The 17512-nt window shown below is 41.9% G+C and overlaps 1 protein-coding gene across 1 annotated transcript in view; it reads left to right on the forward strand.

Annotated features, from left to right (window-relative positions):
- Window positions 1–17512, forward strand: part of AGBL1 (AGBL carboxypeptidase 1) — a 281145-nt gene that overhangs the window by 23281 nt on the left and 240352 nt on the right. Inside the window, exons 2-5 of the mRNA XM_042824521.1 lie at window positions 8053–8116; window positions 9248–9394; window positions 9896–10027; window positions 11862–11955. Coding sequence (XP_042680455.1) covers window positions 8053–8116; window positions 9248–9394; window positions 9896–10027; window positions 11862–11955 — 437 coding nt within the window. The remainder of the gene's footprint in view (window positions 1–8052; window positions 8117–9247; window positions 9395–9895; window positions 10028–11861; window positions 11956–17512) is intronic.

The raw sequence follows: 17512 nt of genomic DNA on the forward strand, positions 1-17512 counted from the left end.
GAATCATTAAGGATTTGGAAGCAGACTTTGCTATTCATTACGGATGCCAAATTTCATTTGTTGTTTGATTTTTATTTTTTTTCCACTTAGACTGGATGGAAAAAATAGGTTCTTCATTTTCACTTTCACGTTCTACCCCCTAAGAAAATAAGCTGTGACTAACAGTAGTTATTAACAGTATACTTCCATTACCCTAGCCTCAATCATCATTATTAAGTGTTGATTGATTGAAGGCATATTAATTACTGCTCCAGAAAGCACTTTTGAAAGTGGAGTAGGCTGACACATAAGGACACTTATCTCAGCAAGAGAAAGGACTACTGTGAGTCTCAACCAGAATATACCTTATAGTGCTCCTTTTCATCACTCTGTACAGGTTGATGTCAGGCTAAAGTGTATCAAATGGGGTGTTAGCACCGGAACAGAGAGAGAAGCCCAAAGTGAATGCAGCGTTATGGAAGGAAGTGCCAAGGCAGGCTAGGATTAGGTGGAGGGACTCCTGTGGCTTCATGGTGCCCTGTCTGATCAGGAACATCAGAGATACGAAGACACTGCTGTCCTTGCTTATAGTTCTCTATTTTCTCCTGCACATGCTTATACTTCAAAATCTGTGGCTTTATTAAAAAGCAAGTACATCTGGAATTTTTCCAAGGATCATATTCTGGGAAATGGCTTTGCTTGAGGGGGGGAAAAAAAAATCTTTGTTAATTCATAAATCCACTCCTTTGAAAGACAGAGCATTCTCTGGAGTGACAGCTACAGAAGCTCACAAAGAAAAGTTGTAGCATGTTTCATGATGCTCTTGCCTCCCTGCTAGAGGAAAACTACAGCTGAATAGGAAAAACAGATCCTTCCCTGTTAAGTTTGGGTAGCAGTTGTGTAGCTGTAACAGGGCAACATTTGGATGAAATGTTAATATTTTAAAATAGTTCAGTGACAGGTGAAGTAATATGAAGTATAGGTATAAAACAAGGTTTGAATCCAAGAAATACCAAGAGGCAGTAGGTGCTAGCATGTGTATGGAAGATGTTGTGCAAGAATAGCTAGTGCTATCTAAAATATTAAGTGAATGAGAGACGCATGCTAGGCTAATTTAAGGATTAGAATAAGAATAGATCTTACAAGGAAAAAAATGGATGATATAACGTTAAATCCAGTGAAAATTTTTAGGTGTCACAGGCAACTTATGGTGAAATAGATGTCCTCTGAGAATTTACCTGCAGTGGAAATTACAGGAGAAACTCTAGAAGTGTTCAGAGGGATATCTGAAATTCTTCAGAATATCATGTGATTTGATTTTCCTCGAAGTTTCCTCCTTCTTTTAATGCTTCCAACTCAACAGAAGAATTATAAGGTTATAGAATAATGTGCTTTGCCATCAGTTCTGCATAATAAAGGAATTGCTCTATTAGAGGTGTATAAGTGAGAGGAGGAAATGACAAGAACGAACTATATGTGAAGAGGAACTTGTGTAGAAGGATAGCTCTGTATTTTTTTTTTTAAACTCACAGAGAACTTTGGTATGAGAAAAAGCAAGCAAGAAAAAGCAATTTACTTTGCTAAAGGCATCCAAGAAACTGCAGCCCAACAGGGCATAATTCCTGCAAGCATCTGGGTGCGAAAGCTTTACTAGTGTGATACATGAACAGTGTGGCACAGATGATGGAAAAACCTTGCTTTGAAGTTAAGTAATACAGGTCTGGAGACTTGGTGACACAGCAGGCAAAACTGAGGGCTCAGATCACAATCCTCTGTGGTTCGTGAGTAAAGTGTAGCATCTCTCCCATGCTTGGACACAAGGATGAATATCACTGCACAAGGAGGGCTAGGACTCACTGATATTATTTCCCAGTTTGGCTTTCTGATTCCCTACAAGGGATTCCCTACAAGGGATTCCCTACAAGGGATTCCCTACAAGGGATTGGTCTCTTCTTCATCTTACTGGAATGGATGTTTCAAGTCCTCATCTGATTTTGCCACTGACTTACTTAGATGGTGGGAAATTCACTTAGGCATTACTAGGTGATGTTTCCCTGCAGCCAAACAAGGGACAATGAATCTGATAGTCATGAGGAAGGATGTGGTGGGGCAGGTGTTAATTAATATTTGTGAAGAAATCTGTGATCCTGTGATGAAAGGTGTTATGTTAGTGCAATTTATTGCATTAAAAATAGTAAGATTCCTTGGCACAGATGATTTCCACAGTGTTATTCACCAAGTTATTTTGGCTGGAGATCAGTTCAGTCAAAGCTGTTACATCTCAACACCTTTTAGTGTTTCGAAGGCATTCAGATGTAAGTGTGGACTTTGCTCATGTCTGCCTTGCAGCAGTTCAGTCCCAAAATCTGTAGCATGTATCTTTTGAGAACAAGACCTAAATCTCAATGATCAGGAGCAAAGTCCAGTACAATAACATGGAGAAGGTTGCCTTTCAGGTGTTGTTTCTACGCAGTCCTGGTTGTCTACCCTACCTGCTTGTCTGTCCTTGATGTGAACATTACCTCATTACTGAACCCAGCTGTGAACTGGTGTGTTATAGAAGGTTGCAAGAGCAAGCAAGGATGACCAAAAACCTGACCTCAGGTCAATGGAGATGGGAAAAAGCCCTGCATCTAATTGCATCAGGTGAGAAAGGGAAGTTTTTTTTGAGTGTTTAACATTTCCTTTGGTATAAAATCCAGTAAATCACAGGGCCTGGCTTGGTATTGAGCATCAGTAGGAAGGAAAATGGCTGGTGGTTGGGTAAATGGGGTGTCAGGAATGCTGGACATAGGTGTGAAGGAGCAAGCACAGCTCGCAAACAGGAGCAAGGATTCGCTGGACCACATGTCATGCTCTCAGAGGCCCTTTGGCTGCCCCGCATACAGTTTGAGGGCTACGTGATCCCACACAGCTGTGAATGCCTCTCTTGTAGGATTAAAGAGGTCACTTAGGACATTATCCTAGCAGCAAGGTCCTCCTTCCATTCTATAAATAGAGCCTTTCCCTTCCCCTCCTCCTTGGTGTTTCCTGACCTATCTGACTCCTGAGCGGAGGTAATCAAGGTTAGGTGAGACAAGTGCAGTTTACCACAGAGGATGGTGACAATGCTGAGGGTATATGGATGTTTTAGGAGCAGGAGAAACAAGATCATAAGTTCTCAGCATTCCTCTAAGGCTTGATGATGACAGTAATGATGTAACAAAGTGCTTTAGTAATAACAAAATTTTAGCTGTAATCACTTTGCAATACTTTCTTATTCTGAGGTTCCCCAGTGAAATTCTGGAGATCCCCCCAGTAACAAGAAAACACAGCTGGCTGAATTGTGAGGCTGAGGATGGGGGCACAGGGATCTTTTGCGCTCTTATTTTAGTGTGAATTTTTAGCTCCACTTAAATTAGAAAAAGCAGTCTGCTCCAGCAAGATGCGGAACGTAAGGCAGGGAGCCTGGTTTTATGGCTATTTGGAGACCAGGGAGTCAGGTGTGGGAAGATGTCCAGATGGCAAACCCATACTGCCAGTATTGTGGAATAGCTGAGTCTGTGCACACCTTCTCCTTGCTGGTGGTGGAGCATCAGGAGCAGAATCTAAGTGTGGATTCAGTTATTAGGAGCCCAGTAGTTTCTGGAGGTCTTCAGAGCAAGTGAGGAGAGATTTTGCTTGTCCCCTAGGCTTGCATTGGTTTCATTAAGTGCAACTGCACACCAGGATTTCTTCTTCATAGACTCTGAGTACAGGGAATGAGAAATCTTGCAGATGCAAGCATCATCACGTGGACAGTCCAACTACTGCTGTTTGTGTGAGCAAATTTATGAAGGGTAAGAGAAAAAAGAAGGGCATATTTTGAACGTGTCAAATTCTGCTTCCCTGTTTAGGAGCAGGTTATTTTCAAACAAGCACATGAACAAACAACCTGGAACTGGACATCCTATTCCTCAGCCTATCTTAAAAAAAACAAAACAAAACTCTGGAAGTTGGTTAGCGCGGACTCTTTTTTTCCCCCCTAAGTGGTCATACACTATATCCAACAATTAATTTAATAGGAGTGCTGTCAGAAAACATGCTACCTGTTGCCCTGCAGGAGTGACTTCTTTAGTTCTGCATTTGTAATTTTTGTGGGTGAATAACAGCTTCATATTTCTTTCTCCTCCCCAATAAAATATTTATTAGCAAACATCGTGCTGCACAAATTAATGCTGTATGATTTCTTTCCAGGCATTATCTTTTTTTTTTTTTTTTTTTTTTTTTTTTTTTATTTTGTAACAGTAATGCTTACACTCACAGTAAACACTCTCTGTAATTTGCATGTTTTATTTGGAGGAGTACTTGCCTGTGGGCAAAAGCTATGAAAGCCCTAGAGACACAGAAGTGACTGAAGCTTTCATTTTAGGTCCTTGCTAATGTGGGTATTGAGCTGATAGCTGCCGTCCTTCGGGTGGGACAGGAAAAATGATCTCTGGTGGCTCTTCAAAGCCTGTAGGAAAAAAATCCCTGGAATCTTTCCCTGCTGAAATGAGATTACCTGTTTCAGTGGCTTGTTGTGATTGTTATAATCTTGTCTTAAGTGAGTAACAACTTGTCTTGGCACATTCCCGACAGCAGGACCAGCACACAGGAATTCCTTCCCTGGGTATCATTCCCAGGTTGGCCAACTAACCTGAGCTGTTGGTCAGAAGGATCTTGGGATCAAGCTCCTCTTCAAACCCAACGTAACACTCTCTTGCTGCCTGTATGTATCAATGACCACATGCTGTGGTGGTACTTATTCCTAGCTTTCTACATCCTCCTGTTTATGCATGAGGAGCTTTAGCCAAGCTAACGAAAGCCCCGGTGTTTCAGTGATTAATTCCCAGAAAAAGCTCAGAGGAAAATGATCAGCTGGGAGCTGATTAAATACCTCTCAAGTCAGCCCCATGATACTCCCAGTTGGGTGAGAAAGACCGCAGGCTTTGCTGAAGTAAGGCTAGGATGAGAGACTCTGGCCAAGAAGTACAGCCGTGCTTGATTTTTAAGTGATGCTTTTTGTTCCTTTGGCCCTTGTCTGGCTGCAAGCCATGAAGGCAGCTACAGCCTGTTGTTAATAGGTAACAATTTGGCTCTAATTCTAAATCCTTTTACTGAAATCCTGCAGGAGGTTGGTGATTTTTGTAATCTAACTTGAGCCTCTGTTCACATTCCACCCGTATACCGTGAATGCATCTTCATTAGTCTGTGTGTGTACGGGTATTGTAGGTAACATCCACAAGTGCTGGCAGGAATGGAAAATATTTAGCAGGAGGAATTTCACTTTTCTCTTTGCTTAACATTTTTTTTTTTAAACATCAAGCATATCTTTCAATAAAAATAATTAATGTGTTTATTTTAACCAGAGCTGGGTAAGTAATTTGCATTAAAGAAATTACCCTATTCATCTTTTTTAGATCAGGCACAAGTTGTGACTTTCTCAATGTACTTCCTATTCAAAAAGATTTCCCGAAACCTTTTCATGAATGAATCTGTTGGGAATCCTTCCACAGACAGTTTGGTATAAGCATTAATTTCAGCAATTAATTCTAGTAGAACTCAGTGTCCAAATATCTTTAATTTTGAGCATCGCCAGCTAATTAGTCGAAATCTAAGTTGTTTCTATTCAAAAGGCAAATTGTCATCTTGTAAGACAACAGTAACTTTGGAGTTGTTTGAATTTTTTTGTAATTGTCTGGCTATTGTTAATTGGAGCTGTGCTCTTCTGTGGTCTTCTGTATTATTCAGTGTTTGAAATCTTTGCCACTGAAGTTTGCAGGAAATACATTTTTCTAATGGACCCCAGCGCTTTATCTACTGTTTCAGCAAACACAGCCATCCAATTCCCTCACTAGTGCACTGGAGGAAGGGGAATGATGAGGCACCAATCCAATCAGAATTTTAATATTAAAATACCAAGAATAAATACTCAGATAAAATATTTGGCAATATAACCTAGCTCTAATTTGCACATTTTAAAAGCTGGTCTTTCATGTACCCTCGAGTTCTTTGTTCATCTGAGCCCCTGGATAAAGTGCATGGAAATTCAGAGGATATCTTATGTCATCACTATTTGTGTTAATGGCTTAGGAAACCCACAATCCAATCAGTTAAAATAAACAGCCCAGTGTAATAGGAGCATAAATCAATGAAGACTTCATTACTGAAACCTTAATGTGTAATCCATCCACCTACAGAGAAAAAGGATACTGAGAGGCAGCAAGACAAAACTAGAGGGCTGATATTTAAAAAAGGTGCTGAGAACTGTAACTCTTCCTGGAGTCTGTAAATTTGGTGGGTACTCATCACCCCTGACAGCCTGCTCCTGACTACTTAGTCCCCATGCTTAAAAAATGCCAAGAAATGCAGGAAGAGAGCTCTCATCACTATTTACTTCCTCTGAATGTACTGGGAGACTTGAGACAGTTCAAGACTGGATAATGAGCAAAGACATCACTGAAACTATCCATTACCAAGAAGTAGCAGTATTCAGAGCTGCAATAACCCTGCTGCAGCTCTTCCTCTCTGTGCACTCCGTTGAGCTGGTTCCATGAATTTGAATGTCCTCTCTAAGATGAGAGTTGTTAATGGTGGACCATGAGTTATTGTATTTCATTGAAGTAAAATAGTTTGTCTTGGCTGGGAAAGAACCAGCAGTGCCATCATAGTGACTCTTTTGGAAGCTTGGTTGGAGGGAGCTGCTGAGCATCCCATAGGAGCTCTGTGACACAAGTGGGAGCTCTGGCTGACAGTCTTAACTGTGAAAGCTGACCAGTTTCTCTGCTTCATTCCCGTATCTGAGAGCACGCCTTCCTCCACTACAACAGCAAAAGGGTACAGTATGGAGCTGCCTAATTAGCTGCACCATCCTCAGAGCCATTTCAGTTTGAGCTGTTGCTTTAGCTGTGAGCCACTGGAAATAAGTTGTCCATCTGCATTAGTAACAGCCATCCTTACAGATCTGACTTATACAGATTTTCTTTATGTTCTTTCTATAACTTCTTTTTGCTAGATGTTACTTCTTGATTTCTGCCTTTATATATTCAGTTACATAATGTTAAGTATGTCAGAGAATGGTTAAGTCACTTTGGCTGGTAAGACGACCACATATATCCAGAATGGGTACTGGTAGGTTTAATTTCTGAAGCGCTTCAACATTCAAGAGCCATATATGTGAAAAATGTTATTCTATTTTAATAACTTAGTGGGTGATAAAGTGATCATGATCTAGTTTATGTGAAATAACTAAGGTTATTAATAACCAAGGCTACCAAAAGGGAAGTTTGCTGTTATACTGGAAGTTCTTATTGCGTTGTATTTGTACAGAAATTAAGAGATCTAGAACTTAACCCAACTCTCTCATATAACAATACAGACTGATGAGACTTCAATCTTAGCAAAGAAATCTGGATGGAGCAGGATTCAAGTAAGGGCTGCAATGTATGACACAGATGGATGGTAGATAGCCAGTGTTTCCTTCTCTACAAACATGCTGTATCTCATTTCCTCTAGAGAAAAACGTAGGGTCAATCTAAAGCAGAAAGCGTGATGTCAGGGTGTGCTGTTTGCTCAGTCTTGATTAAAAATAAGTTTAGGGTATCTTTCTGCTCACCAGCCTCCAGAGTTCCATGTGGTTGTAGCTGTAAAGCTGCAAAGACAGGGTGATTTTCTTGTGAAGGAGATTGATATGGCTTGTAGATATTTTTTTCCATCTGCTGTAATAACGGATGTTCTTATTGAAAATGACAACACATTACTGGGTTAATTTCCTCAGCTTTGAGGTAACCAGACTGATCCAAAGAAAGAGATGTTCTTTAGAATTAAGATATAAACACTGCAGAAATGCTACTGTGTATTAAATATTGCGTGGTAGGATCACTGTGTCTGTCAGAGGCTTTTAGAAGGTGTTAGCAATACGGCTGCACGTATTCACTGGACAGATGGCACAGAGTACTCAGGACCCAAACAAGGATTTCGGTGCGTCTGCACTACATGGGGCACTGTAGCCTGATGTAGTATGAAATTCACTGTTCTGAATTCAACACTAAAATTGTTGTGTTTCCTTTTCAGAGCTCCTGTGACAAGGATGTCCTCCTGAATATCCTCAGTGTCCTCACTGACCTGCTCTCTTTAGGTAAGGAAGCATTGCTGGGGCAATGCCTGCACACTAAGGACAGGATTTTCCTAATTCTTAGTAATCAGCCACTGGAAATATTCACCTGTGCAGTTTGGGGGGGGGGGGCGGGGGACGGACTGTGAAACAAAGAGAGAAACCTGACTTCCCAAACCACAAATACGTTATAATAGAGGGAGTTCGGCACCTCCACCTCAGGGCTGCAAGGATGACATGTTGCTTGCCATGTGTGCCTGAGCCACATCAAAAAACAAGTGAATTGGCAAAAAAAAAAAAATACATGTATTTTCCCTGGCACTCCACCTCAGAAATATTATTAATGTTATTTGTTCAGTAATTCTCAACCAACTGAACTACTAGGCTACATCAGTAAGAACTGGAGGCTCCTGCGTTCCCCAGTCCTCACAGCCCCATCACAGACATTGTGTGCCCAGCTAAGCTGCTCCTTGCGAGTCCTGCGGGATCATTCCTCATTAGATGGAAGGATTGCATACTGGGAGAGCAGGAGAAGCATCTCCTCTCCAGGTGCTCTGAGGGCTGAATGTGCAGCTGATTCCGACCAAGGAGAGTTGGTTCAGCTGCCAAAGGTGACCATGGACTCCTGTTTGTTGACGTGGTAGGGCTCGCAGGATTAGTTTCTGGTTTCTTTGAAGACCTAGATTTGTCTGAAAGCTTCCCCAGGATTCATTTTCATTTGGCAGATGCTTGTTGGAGATTCTTTTTTTTTTTTTTTTTTTTTTTTTCTTTTTTCTTTCCCCTCTGGTCTAATTTCCAATATCTAAGAAAAGATCACTGAACCTTCTGTGCCTTTGAAATCTGTTGGTGCCTCTGTTTGTTCCTCTGTACTGCATTTCAATGCACAATGAAAAACCTCTGCAGTGGTTTTGTGAAGGTAATGACTGCTGAAGTGAGATGAGAAGAGAGCATTGTTTTTTCGTATCACTATTAGCCACATCTCCAGTCTGGGGGCAATCAAGAGGTCAACTCTGCAAATGATCTGGGGTTTATGGTGATAAAACAACTCGAGAAGGCCATGGGAACACTGTGTGCATTGTGCAGGTTGAAAGTTAATGATGCACATCTGTGGTGAGGATGGTCTGAGCAAAGCCCTTCTTGTCTCCTTTTCCCCAGGGACTGGACGAAGAATTCACTATGTGATCAGCAAAGGGGGTAGTGAGGCACTGCTGCAGGCCCTCATCTCTGCTGCCCGGACCGAGCCACCTGACCCCAGCATCCTCCTGCCTCTGCTTCGCCTCCTGGCCAGGGTTGGCCAACAAGGTACTGCTGCACAGTGGGATGCTCGGGGTTAGGGGAGTGGGCTTAAAACTAACAGACAGTCTCGGCAATAATCAGCACTGAGATGTTCCTGTTAGTGTTTTGAGTTTACTTTTGGGTTGCTCTACTTTGGAAATACTGGTCATCTACAGTTTGGCCAGTTGGAAGTCTTGCAAAAAGACAGGGAGAGTGTACTCACGCACATTCTGCCTTGGGCTGAACTACTAGCTGAAAAGTTCCCCCCTAGCAGAAATTTATTTTTGATTCTCTTAACCAAAGTGAAATCATAAAATGGTTTTTCTTTGTATATGGTGACTGTAGGTAATTCTGATGCTCTCTTGTTTTCGGTGTAACCTGCAAATAACAGCAATCTAACTCACTGGTACACTTGAATGAATTTTTAATGAAATCCCCTCTCATGAGATTTGGTCCAAGTTTGTTTATCAAGAGTTCTGCAGATGCTTAGTCTTTACAGTAATTTTGATTCTGCTTTGCATTTCACAGACCGGAAGTTTGGGATTAAAGTGCAGAAAGCAGAAGCAACTGATGTAATTCTGAGCTTGACAAGGCAAAATCTGGGTCACCACCTGAACCTCACCCACTGCCTCTGGGTCCTGCGGGTTTGTGCTTCTAATGGTGAGTACCTAGGTTTTCCTTCTTTTCTCTGCATGGCAATTAGTAGAGTTCTTTTTAGTCATTTCAGTGCAAATAAGCATTTCTGTTTAGAATTGTCTGCGTGCACTGTTAATACATGGAATTGAACACAAAAATCCAGAATAACCCTAAAAAGAAATATTCCTAGAAGTGTCTATGCAGCCTTTACAAAGTATTTCACATGTGGACTATCAAATATAGGTGGAAAATATTCATGAATATGAAAGTATTTATGGCAATGGTCTCTGATTCCATAATACATACAGCCAACTCCTTTGCTGGGGCTTGGGTACCTTTAGTTGCTATGCAGTTTCTGTTATCATAATAGCCAAGTGTTTCACTGTTGTTGATTGTATTGATCCTCAGAGTAGCTGTACAGGGTAGGGTAATGCAGTTGGAGCAACAGAGGCAAGAGGCAGAGAGAAATCACTTATTCAGGGTCCTTCAGGAAGTATAGATTAGAGCTGGGAACTTAATGCCTGGTCTCCTCTCCTGTCTTAGTGTTCCTTCCCTTGTCTTGTTTGGCTGTGCCTTCATATTAAGCAATTCAAGCAACAGGATTTCCAGTATTACCCCTAAGGATCCTTAGAGATTCATACAGGTTTTCCCTGCTGTGAAGCACTGAGTTTGTCAGCACAAGTTTCCCTTTGCTCACTCTAACCATTTCTTTTTCCTCCCTCCCTTTCCTCACCCAGCAGATAATTCTTGACAGCCATCCTGCCTGCAGTCTGCTTCATGCATCTTAAAATTTAGCATTCCTGGCTCCTAGCCCCGCAGGTCCCTTCTAGCTGTACAGGAGCTAGTTTCATGCAATGGGCTTTCTCAGGCAAGCAGCCAAACCTCAACATTCAACCCTTCTCCCTGCTATAAGCAGCATTTGAAAGACCAAGTCTGACTGAAAATGCAGCCAAGACCAGAAGCTGAAATGTGGCTTTATTTGAGTTTCACAGCTGTGTAATGACCCTGTGTTGCCTCCCACCCAAAATGATAATCTACACCAATCACTGCTCTGCTTCAGTGCACCTGCATCCCATTTCAGCTGCAGATGTTACAGAGGTTGCAGAATGCATGCTGCAGCCTGGCCTCCTTCCTGTTCATGCCAAGCCCCTCACCCTACCTCAAAATCCATCCTCTACTATTTTGCCGGAACAGCCCTGTTGCTCTTCGGGTGCCTCCAGCCCAGCTATGCTTCCATCTTGTCTGAGTATTTTTGACTCCGTGGTCTTTGTGGCCCAATAAACAACTAGAATCTTCGTTGGGCATTTTTAGAATTGGATTGCCAGAACTGTCTATAAATGCTCCCAGTGTGTGCTGTCAAGTGAGGGATTAAAGGTAGCTGAAATTAAGATGTACTCAGCAGCACCCCTCCCAAAAATACGCTTCCAAACTGCTGAGTAAAAGCACAAGTAGAAGTAAACTTGAGCCTCCGTCATGCCTCTATGAAGTAAGCCATCTTCATGCAGCTGCCTCTGGCAAATGTAGGAAGAATTTGAGCCCTGTTATTTTCCTGACTGTATTCAATTATGATTTGTTCTCTAGAGAGTACAATATTCGCAGAGAAAGGAGCTTTGGGAAACTCAGGGAAGAAGCAAACTGAGAACTGGTTTTGGGATGACTCTGTATGAAGGTGTGTCCATTGCCAGCTCTGTGCTGCTGTTCCTCTGTTTGTAGAATGATCTGTTTAGGACAATTGGGAGCCCATAGAAATCTCCTCATAACCTCAGGGGCAGCAAGTCTCTTCCCTGCACCAGCTCAAAACACTTCATTGCAGACTGCTTGCTTCAGACCTGACTGCTTTTCTCTTTTATTGGTTTAGTTGCTGCAGGAACCACGCTTGGCATCAATGGAGCCATGGAGCTGCTTTTCAAAGTCATCACTCCCTACAGCAAGCAGCACATCAGGACTGTAAGGTAGGCACTAGCCCAAGGGGAACTCATCTTTCCAAGCCAGCAAGAAATAAAATTTTGGTTCCACGTGAAAAGGCAAAGAAATCAGAAATCGATGCACAATTTCCATTCACTTTAAATCTGCAGATTTTTTTTAAGAGGCAGAAATAGTTCCCTGAAGGACACGCTTATGCTGTGATTCATCATATGATTCATGCTGGTGGCTGTTTACTTGTAGTGACAGCAGTTTGATTACAAGGTATCATCCTTCAGTTTCCAGTCAGGACTGGAGTTTGAGAAGCGCATCTGAGCAGCAGACTGTTCCTGCCCACCCCTTAGCAAGAGCCTCCTGCCTGGGGCAGGTGCAGTGGAACTGTGGCAGATTTGTCTTTTTCCTTGTGCAAAGAGTTGTGATTAAATCATTCCAGTATTTTTGAAGAATAACAGTTCTAGCTAGTGTTAACCTAGGACTGTTCTGAAGTCCATTCTAAATATTTCAAATAGTATATTTGTACCTCTGTTTGAATATAGAATACTATTCCTCAAGCTTTCCGTTCTGGCAGTGCCTCAGATGCATTTCAAGGTAGTACAGAAGATGAACATCCAAACCGTGTGGTTTGTTCATTGCAACCAGAAGGTAGAACTTACTGCTATGACCTCTGCCCACACATTTGCTTAAGCAACACAGAACCTGCTGGTTCTCTCCTTTAGACATGCTCTGCTTTCTAGAGCACGTTGTTCCTACTTGTTCATGAGAGCCTTAGCAATAATCAGTCAAGCCTAGCTTCTGTACTGACTCAGCGTGGGTGCAGTTCGTGGATGGTGGTTACTGAAGAAGGAGCTTTAGGTTGGGTGTGATGTGTAGGTGACAGGTGGAAAGACAAATGTGGCACAATTTGATCATTTTATGCATAGCTGGCATAGGAGTGTGGGCCAGTCACCCTGGATGGGGGCACCAATGAATTGTGTCCTTTCAGATGTTGTGACAGATTAATACCAGTTCTCCAAATACCAGCCACAACCAGTTACACAATACACTACAAAGGAAGGAATTTGAATTATTTTCCTAGCTCCAATTGATTAACTTGCAATCAACATTAGTTCTTTCGTTTGCTAATGCAGTCTTTTTCCAGTTTTTGTACCTATGTATCCGGGGTTATAAAAATTGGAGCACTTTGTCTTATCAAATAGGCCCAGCAGATGCACAACTTCCTACAGCTGCCTTGTTAACGGAAGCCAGCTCATTTTTGTCCGCATTATTGGCTTTCTACTGTAATACTGAGTACCTGGAACTGCTTCACAGTGGTAGTTTTCTCTGCACCATCACTCCAAAAATATGATATGCTCCAGTGTGTTTCCTGCATGGGGATTTGGATATCACTCAACTCTAAGGATATTATTGCTGTGGTGTTATTTCTAGGATATCTTACTACCCTCGAAGCTTCTCTTCAGGCCTCCTGGTACAACTTTAAGACTCAGGAAGCCTAGAGAACTGTTTTATGACAGTAAGGTTCAAAATAAGTTAGTTCCAGAGTTGGACTTGTCTTCTGAGGCAACCAAAAGGGATTGATGAGTCCATTATCTTAACTAAGGAAATTCCACCCAATTCCCTGGTTTCCTTGTGTTTTCCTGAGGCACTGGCTGCAATTAGACTAACATTAGTACTACTTGTCTGTCTCATAGGTCAAGATCTGGGTGTAATGGGACTTGGGCCACTATCATTTCTCTAGTTCTTGGTTATGCAATGGGACTGGTTGCTTGAGAGCACAAGAATTTTGTGCAAAGCTTCCATTTGTGGCTTCCTCTGAGGGAAGTGGAGAGGTTGGTTTGTTAAACATTCCTAGCCCAGGTTTTTTCTGAGATCCATTCAAAAGCACAGACTATAGACAACTAGCAGACTTTGGGTTTTGCTTCCTCTCAACTCCTGTAAGAATTCTCTTAATCAATTCTTAGATTTTTTTTTTTTTTTTTTTAGAAGGGATATTATGGGAGAGAAGCAGAAAACAGTGTCAGAATTTCTGTTAATAAAACAGCAATTTTGCTGACAAGCTAGGATTTATTTTCCATTGGACAAAAAGGTCTTGGTGTCTACCTCACTGCTCAGTTTCCTAATTTCCTTTTTCTGCTAATATATTTGGGCTCTTTGTGCAATGTATTTCCATGAGTATGAAGGTGGAAGATAAAATCTGTTCTGCAATCTACCTGATCTAATACTTCATTTGGTGGCTGGCAATCCTGCCTCTCGCAGGGGGTTGAAACTTGAAGATCCTTGAGGTCCCACCCAACCCACGCCATTTTGTCATTCTATGATTCAGCTGGACTACTTCACATCAGAAGCATGAAAGCCTGTTTTGTTTTAAAAAGCAGTTGCAACCTATTTAAAGGCTCTAGTTTCTAATTCATTAGTGGGGATGGTGTTTGTTTGCTGTCTTTTTGGGTGTACTGTTCTTGAGACTGTTTTCCCCAACAAGCACTATTGCTGGCAAGAATGTAGGTCCTGAGACTGGAAGTCTAGACTGCAAATGGGTTGCAGATCTTTCCCAGTATTAACAAATACCTGGGATAACTATGGTTTGAAAACAGAAAGCAGTTTAAAGTTCATCAGAAAATGGAGGTATGTGTAAAATGCCAGTCTGTTTTTTAAGTAGATCTAATTAAAGAAAATTGTAGGGTTATTCTGGAAGGGACTTCATGGATGGACTTTTTGAGATGCTGAGAAAAAGAGTCACATGCTCTGTCTAGTTCTGCGTGTGTTGTTGGTCATCTGACTCAGACTGCACAGCTCGTCCCAAAGCCCCTGTGCTGAAATCTAGGGGAAGTTATTTTGGTGCAGTGAGTTGGTCACAAAAGCATATGCTTCTTTTTTGGCTGCTGGTATGGGACTTGAAGAGAATTCTAGCCTGTAACCTGCCTACAGAGGAAATCTTGCGATGTCCTCCTTGCAAGTCTCTGATCCTCCCTTTGTATTTGCCCTTGATAGCTTCTCTCCATAACCACATACCCCCATGATTTGCCTTGCTGCTGGGAAGGAACAGCTGGCAACTGTGGGGGCAGAGATAATCCATGTTCTTTGATCAGCTGCCAGGAATGCCACATTGAAAATGCACTTCTCTTGTGGCTGCACCCGTGTTCTCCTGTCCTGGGCAGTAGAACCAATGTCACTTTAAGAATCTACCCTGGAGAGTGTGCTATCAGAGCTATTTATTCAGCCAGCTAAGATGTGGAAACAAGATACATAGTTCTATTTATTTTTCTCAGTGGCAAAGCTCTGGGGTATTTAGAAATAGTCTCCAATGCTCCAATTGACCTTTTCTGGGTGCATGCCAAGTAGCTCTGATTCCCCTGAGACTGACTCATGGACTTTAATTGGTCTTAGTTAGGCATCTGAGGTCTTCAGATTGCTGGTGCCATAACTGTGGTTTTCTCTAAGACTGCCCGCATGTGAAGCAAAACCCACAGGGCAAAATGTGAAACTTACTGGGGTTTAGAGAACTCCTAACTTGAGTACTGTCAAATCTGAGTGAGATGGAGACTCTAGACTGTCTTGTCTGTCTTGTGTGGTGTTGTGTTGCAGTGAAAGCTTTCTAGTTCATTTCTGTAAGGACAGTTTTAAATAAAGCCAGATGTTCTGTTTATGTCAATAGTGAAGTGTGTGAGTGGGATGCTCCGATCTTTGCTGTCAGCACCTCCTCTAATGTAACACCACTGGTGCCCTGGTGCCTCACACAGTTCAATGACTCCTTTCACCTTCTGTTATTCCCTATATCTTCTACTAGTCTCCCACTTTTCCCATGTCTCTTTCACCAGTCTTGCTCATCTTCCCAGTTCACTTGCTCTAGGAGACATTTGGATGTTTTGTGGACAGATGGATGTGGCTTTGGCAGATGTCTGTTCTCTGAAGCTGGATCTCTTCTTCTTGGATGTGTCTCCAGGTGGCCAAGCATCAGGTATCCTCCTCAGGCTGCTGGCACATCAAGCAAATAGCTTTGAGGGCTGCGTGTGTTGTGCCAGTCTCTTCTTGGATGCCTTGAGTTGAAGATGGATTATCAAAGTAAAAATCCAGAACTTGATTCTTTCACATAGGGAATATTCAGTCTTTAGAAAATGGCAGGTGAGCGTGAAATAGTAAGGAAGGGAACCTCTCAGACATTATCATTCTCTGTTGTTTTTAAAAGGTTGGTGGGCATTCTCACTCCTACTGTTTTAATCAAACCAATTTAGAGAATGTCTTTGTTCCTTAAAGCTTTACATCTATTTACCACACTGAACAATGAGTACATCTATTAAACACAGATTGTGAGAAGAATGAGTGCTCATCAGAATTAAAAAAAAAAAAAATAAAAATAATCTTGCTTTCTGTGAAGTTCACAAAACTTGGCTTTCTTCAGTGGGTTGTTCTTAGTGAAGTTTGACTACTTAATTAAAAGCAAAAAGTGAATTAACGAGTCTGGGAACAGTGCCAGATCAATTCAGTAGAAGATGTAACATGAAGAAATTCTGTCTTTGCTCGTGTCCAGGGTTGCCTGATTCTGACACTGAATCACAAATCTGATGTTTAGTGTTTGTTGGGTGGTCCCAGCTCCTCAGACACTTGCAGTGGATCTTTGTTTCCATGAAAGGCAGTAATTCCTCTCACATACCCACCACAGATAAAATAATTACATGGACTCCTTGTATATTTAAGGAAAAAAGAAGTGGGGCTGTCTTTACCTTTATCAGGTGTTTGCCACTGGAAGTCTGAGGGGACTGTTTATTTCCCTGTTGACTGGAAACAGCTTGATGGGAATTCAGGGTTAAGTCGGGTGGATGGATACTGACTTAGAAAGTGCTGTCCTCCAGCTGGTCAGGACTCAAAACCCAGGAGGAGATGAGAACACCTCCTGTGTGTTTTCTTTGGTGATACTTGTTGAGGGCTGTCTTGAGTTGGGCAGTGACTCGTGAATCTGAAAAGCTCAGAAGTCAGGAAGTGATTCCACTGTCATCGTATTGTCATCACGTACTTCTATCATAATGGGACCTGAGAGATTTTTTTTTCACAGGACTCTTGAAAGTGGAATTCATTCAAGAAAAGAGAAATGTTAAGGTGATCTTAAGAGTACGCCTAAACGCAAAAGCCTGTATTTAATCAGACACTATCAGAATGACCAAGGAGACTATAAGGACCCTGCAAATACTGCAGCTGTAAGTTAAGGGGAGGATGTATGCTGCTTTAAGTGTGCTTTGAATATATATAATCTTTTCTATACGAAATGGTTTGCATGCAACTGATATTGTTTTCTGCCCTCATAAATGGTGCTTCTGAAGCAAGATAAAATGGAAGTGTTGAGCCTGTGGTGTTGAAAAGTGACTGAGTTGCCACATCAACAAATGATTGTTAAAATGATCTCCTGTGACCTTAGCGAGAGGAGAAGGGGTTGGAATGGCAGTTGGCTGTCTCCCTTAGAGGAGACATAGCAGAAATGGCCTGAATACTAGAATTATCTCTTCTGTTAAGAACAAGAGATAATGGAGAGACACATGAAAGAGATGCAATTGTGAATGCATCCCAGGCTCCATGCAGGGCAGCTCCTTTCCTCAGCCC

The sequence above is a fragment of the Centrocercus urophasianus genome, unplaced genomic scaffold (genome assembly GCF_019232065.1).
Source record: "Centrocercus urophasianus isolate 14NV4802_14NV808 unplaced genomic scaffold, USGS_Curo_1.0 seq_23, whole genome shotgun sequence".
In the NCBI taxonomy this organism is placed as follows: domain Eukaryota; kingdom Metazoa; phylum Chordata; class Aves; order Galliformes; family Phasianidae; genus Centrocercus; species Centrocercus urophasianus.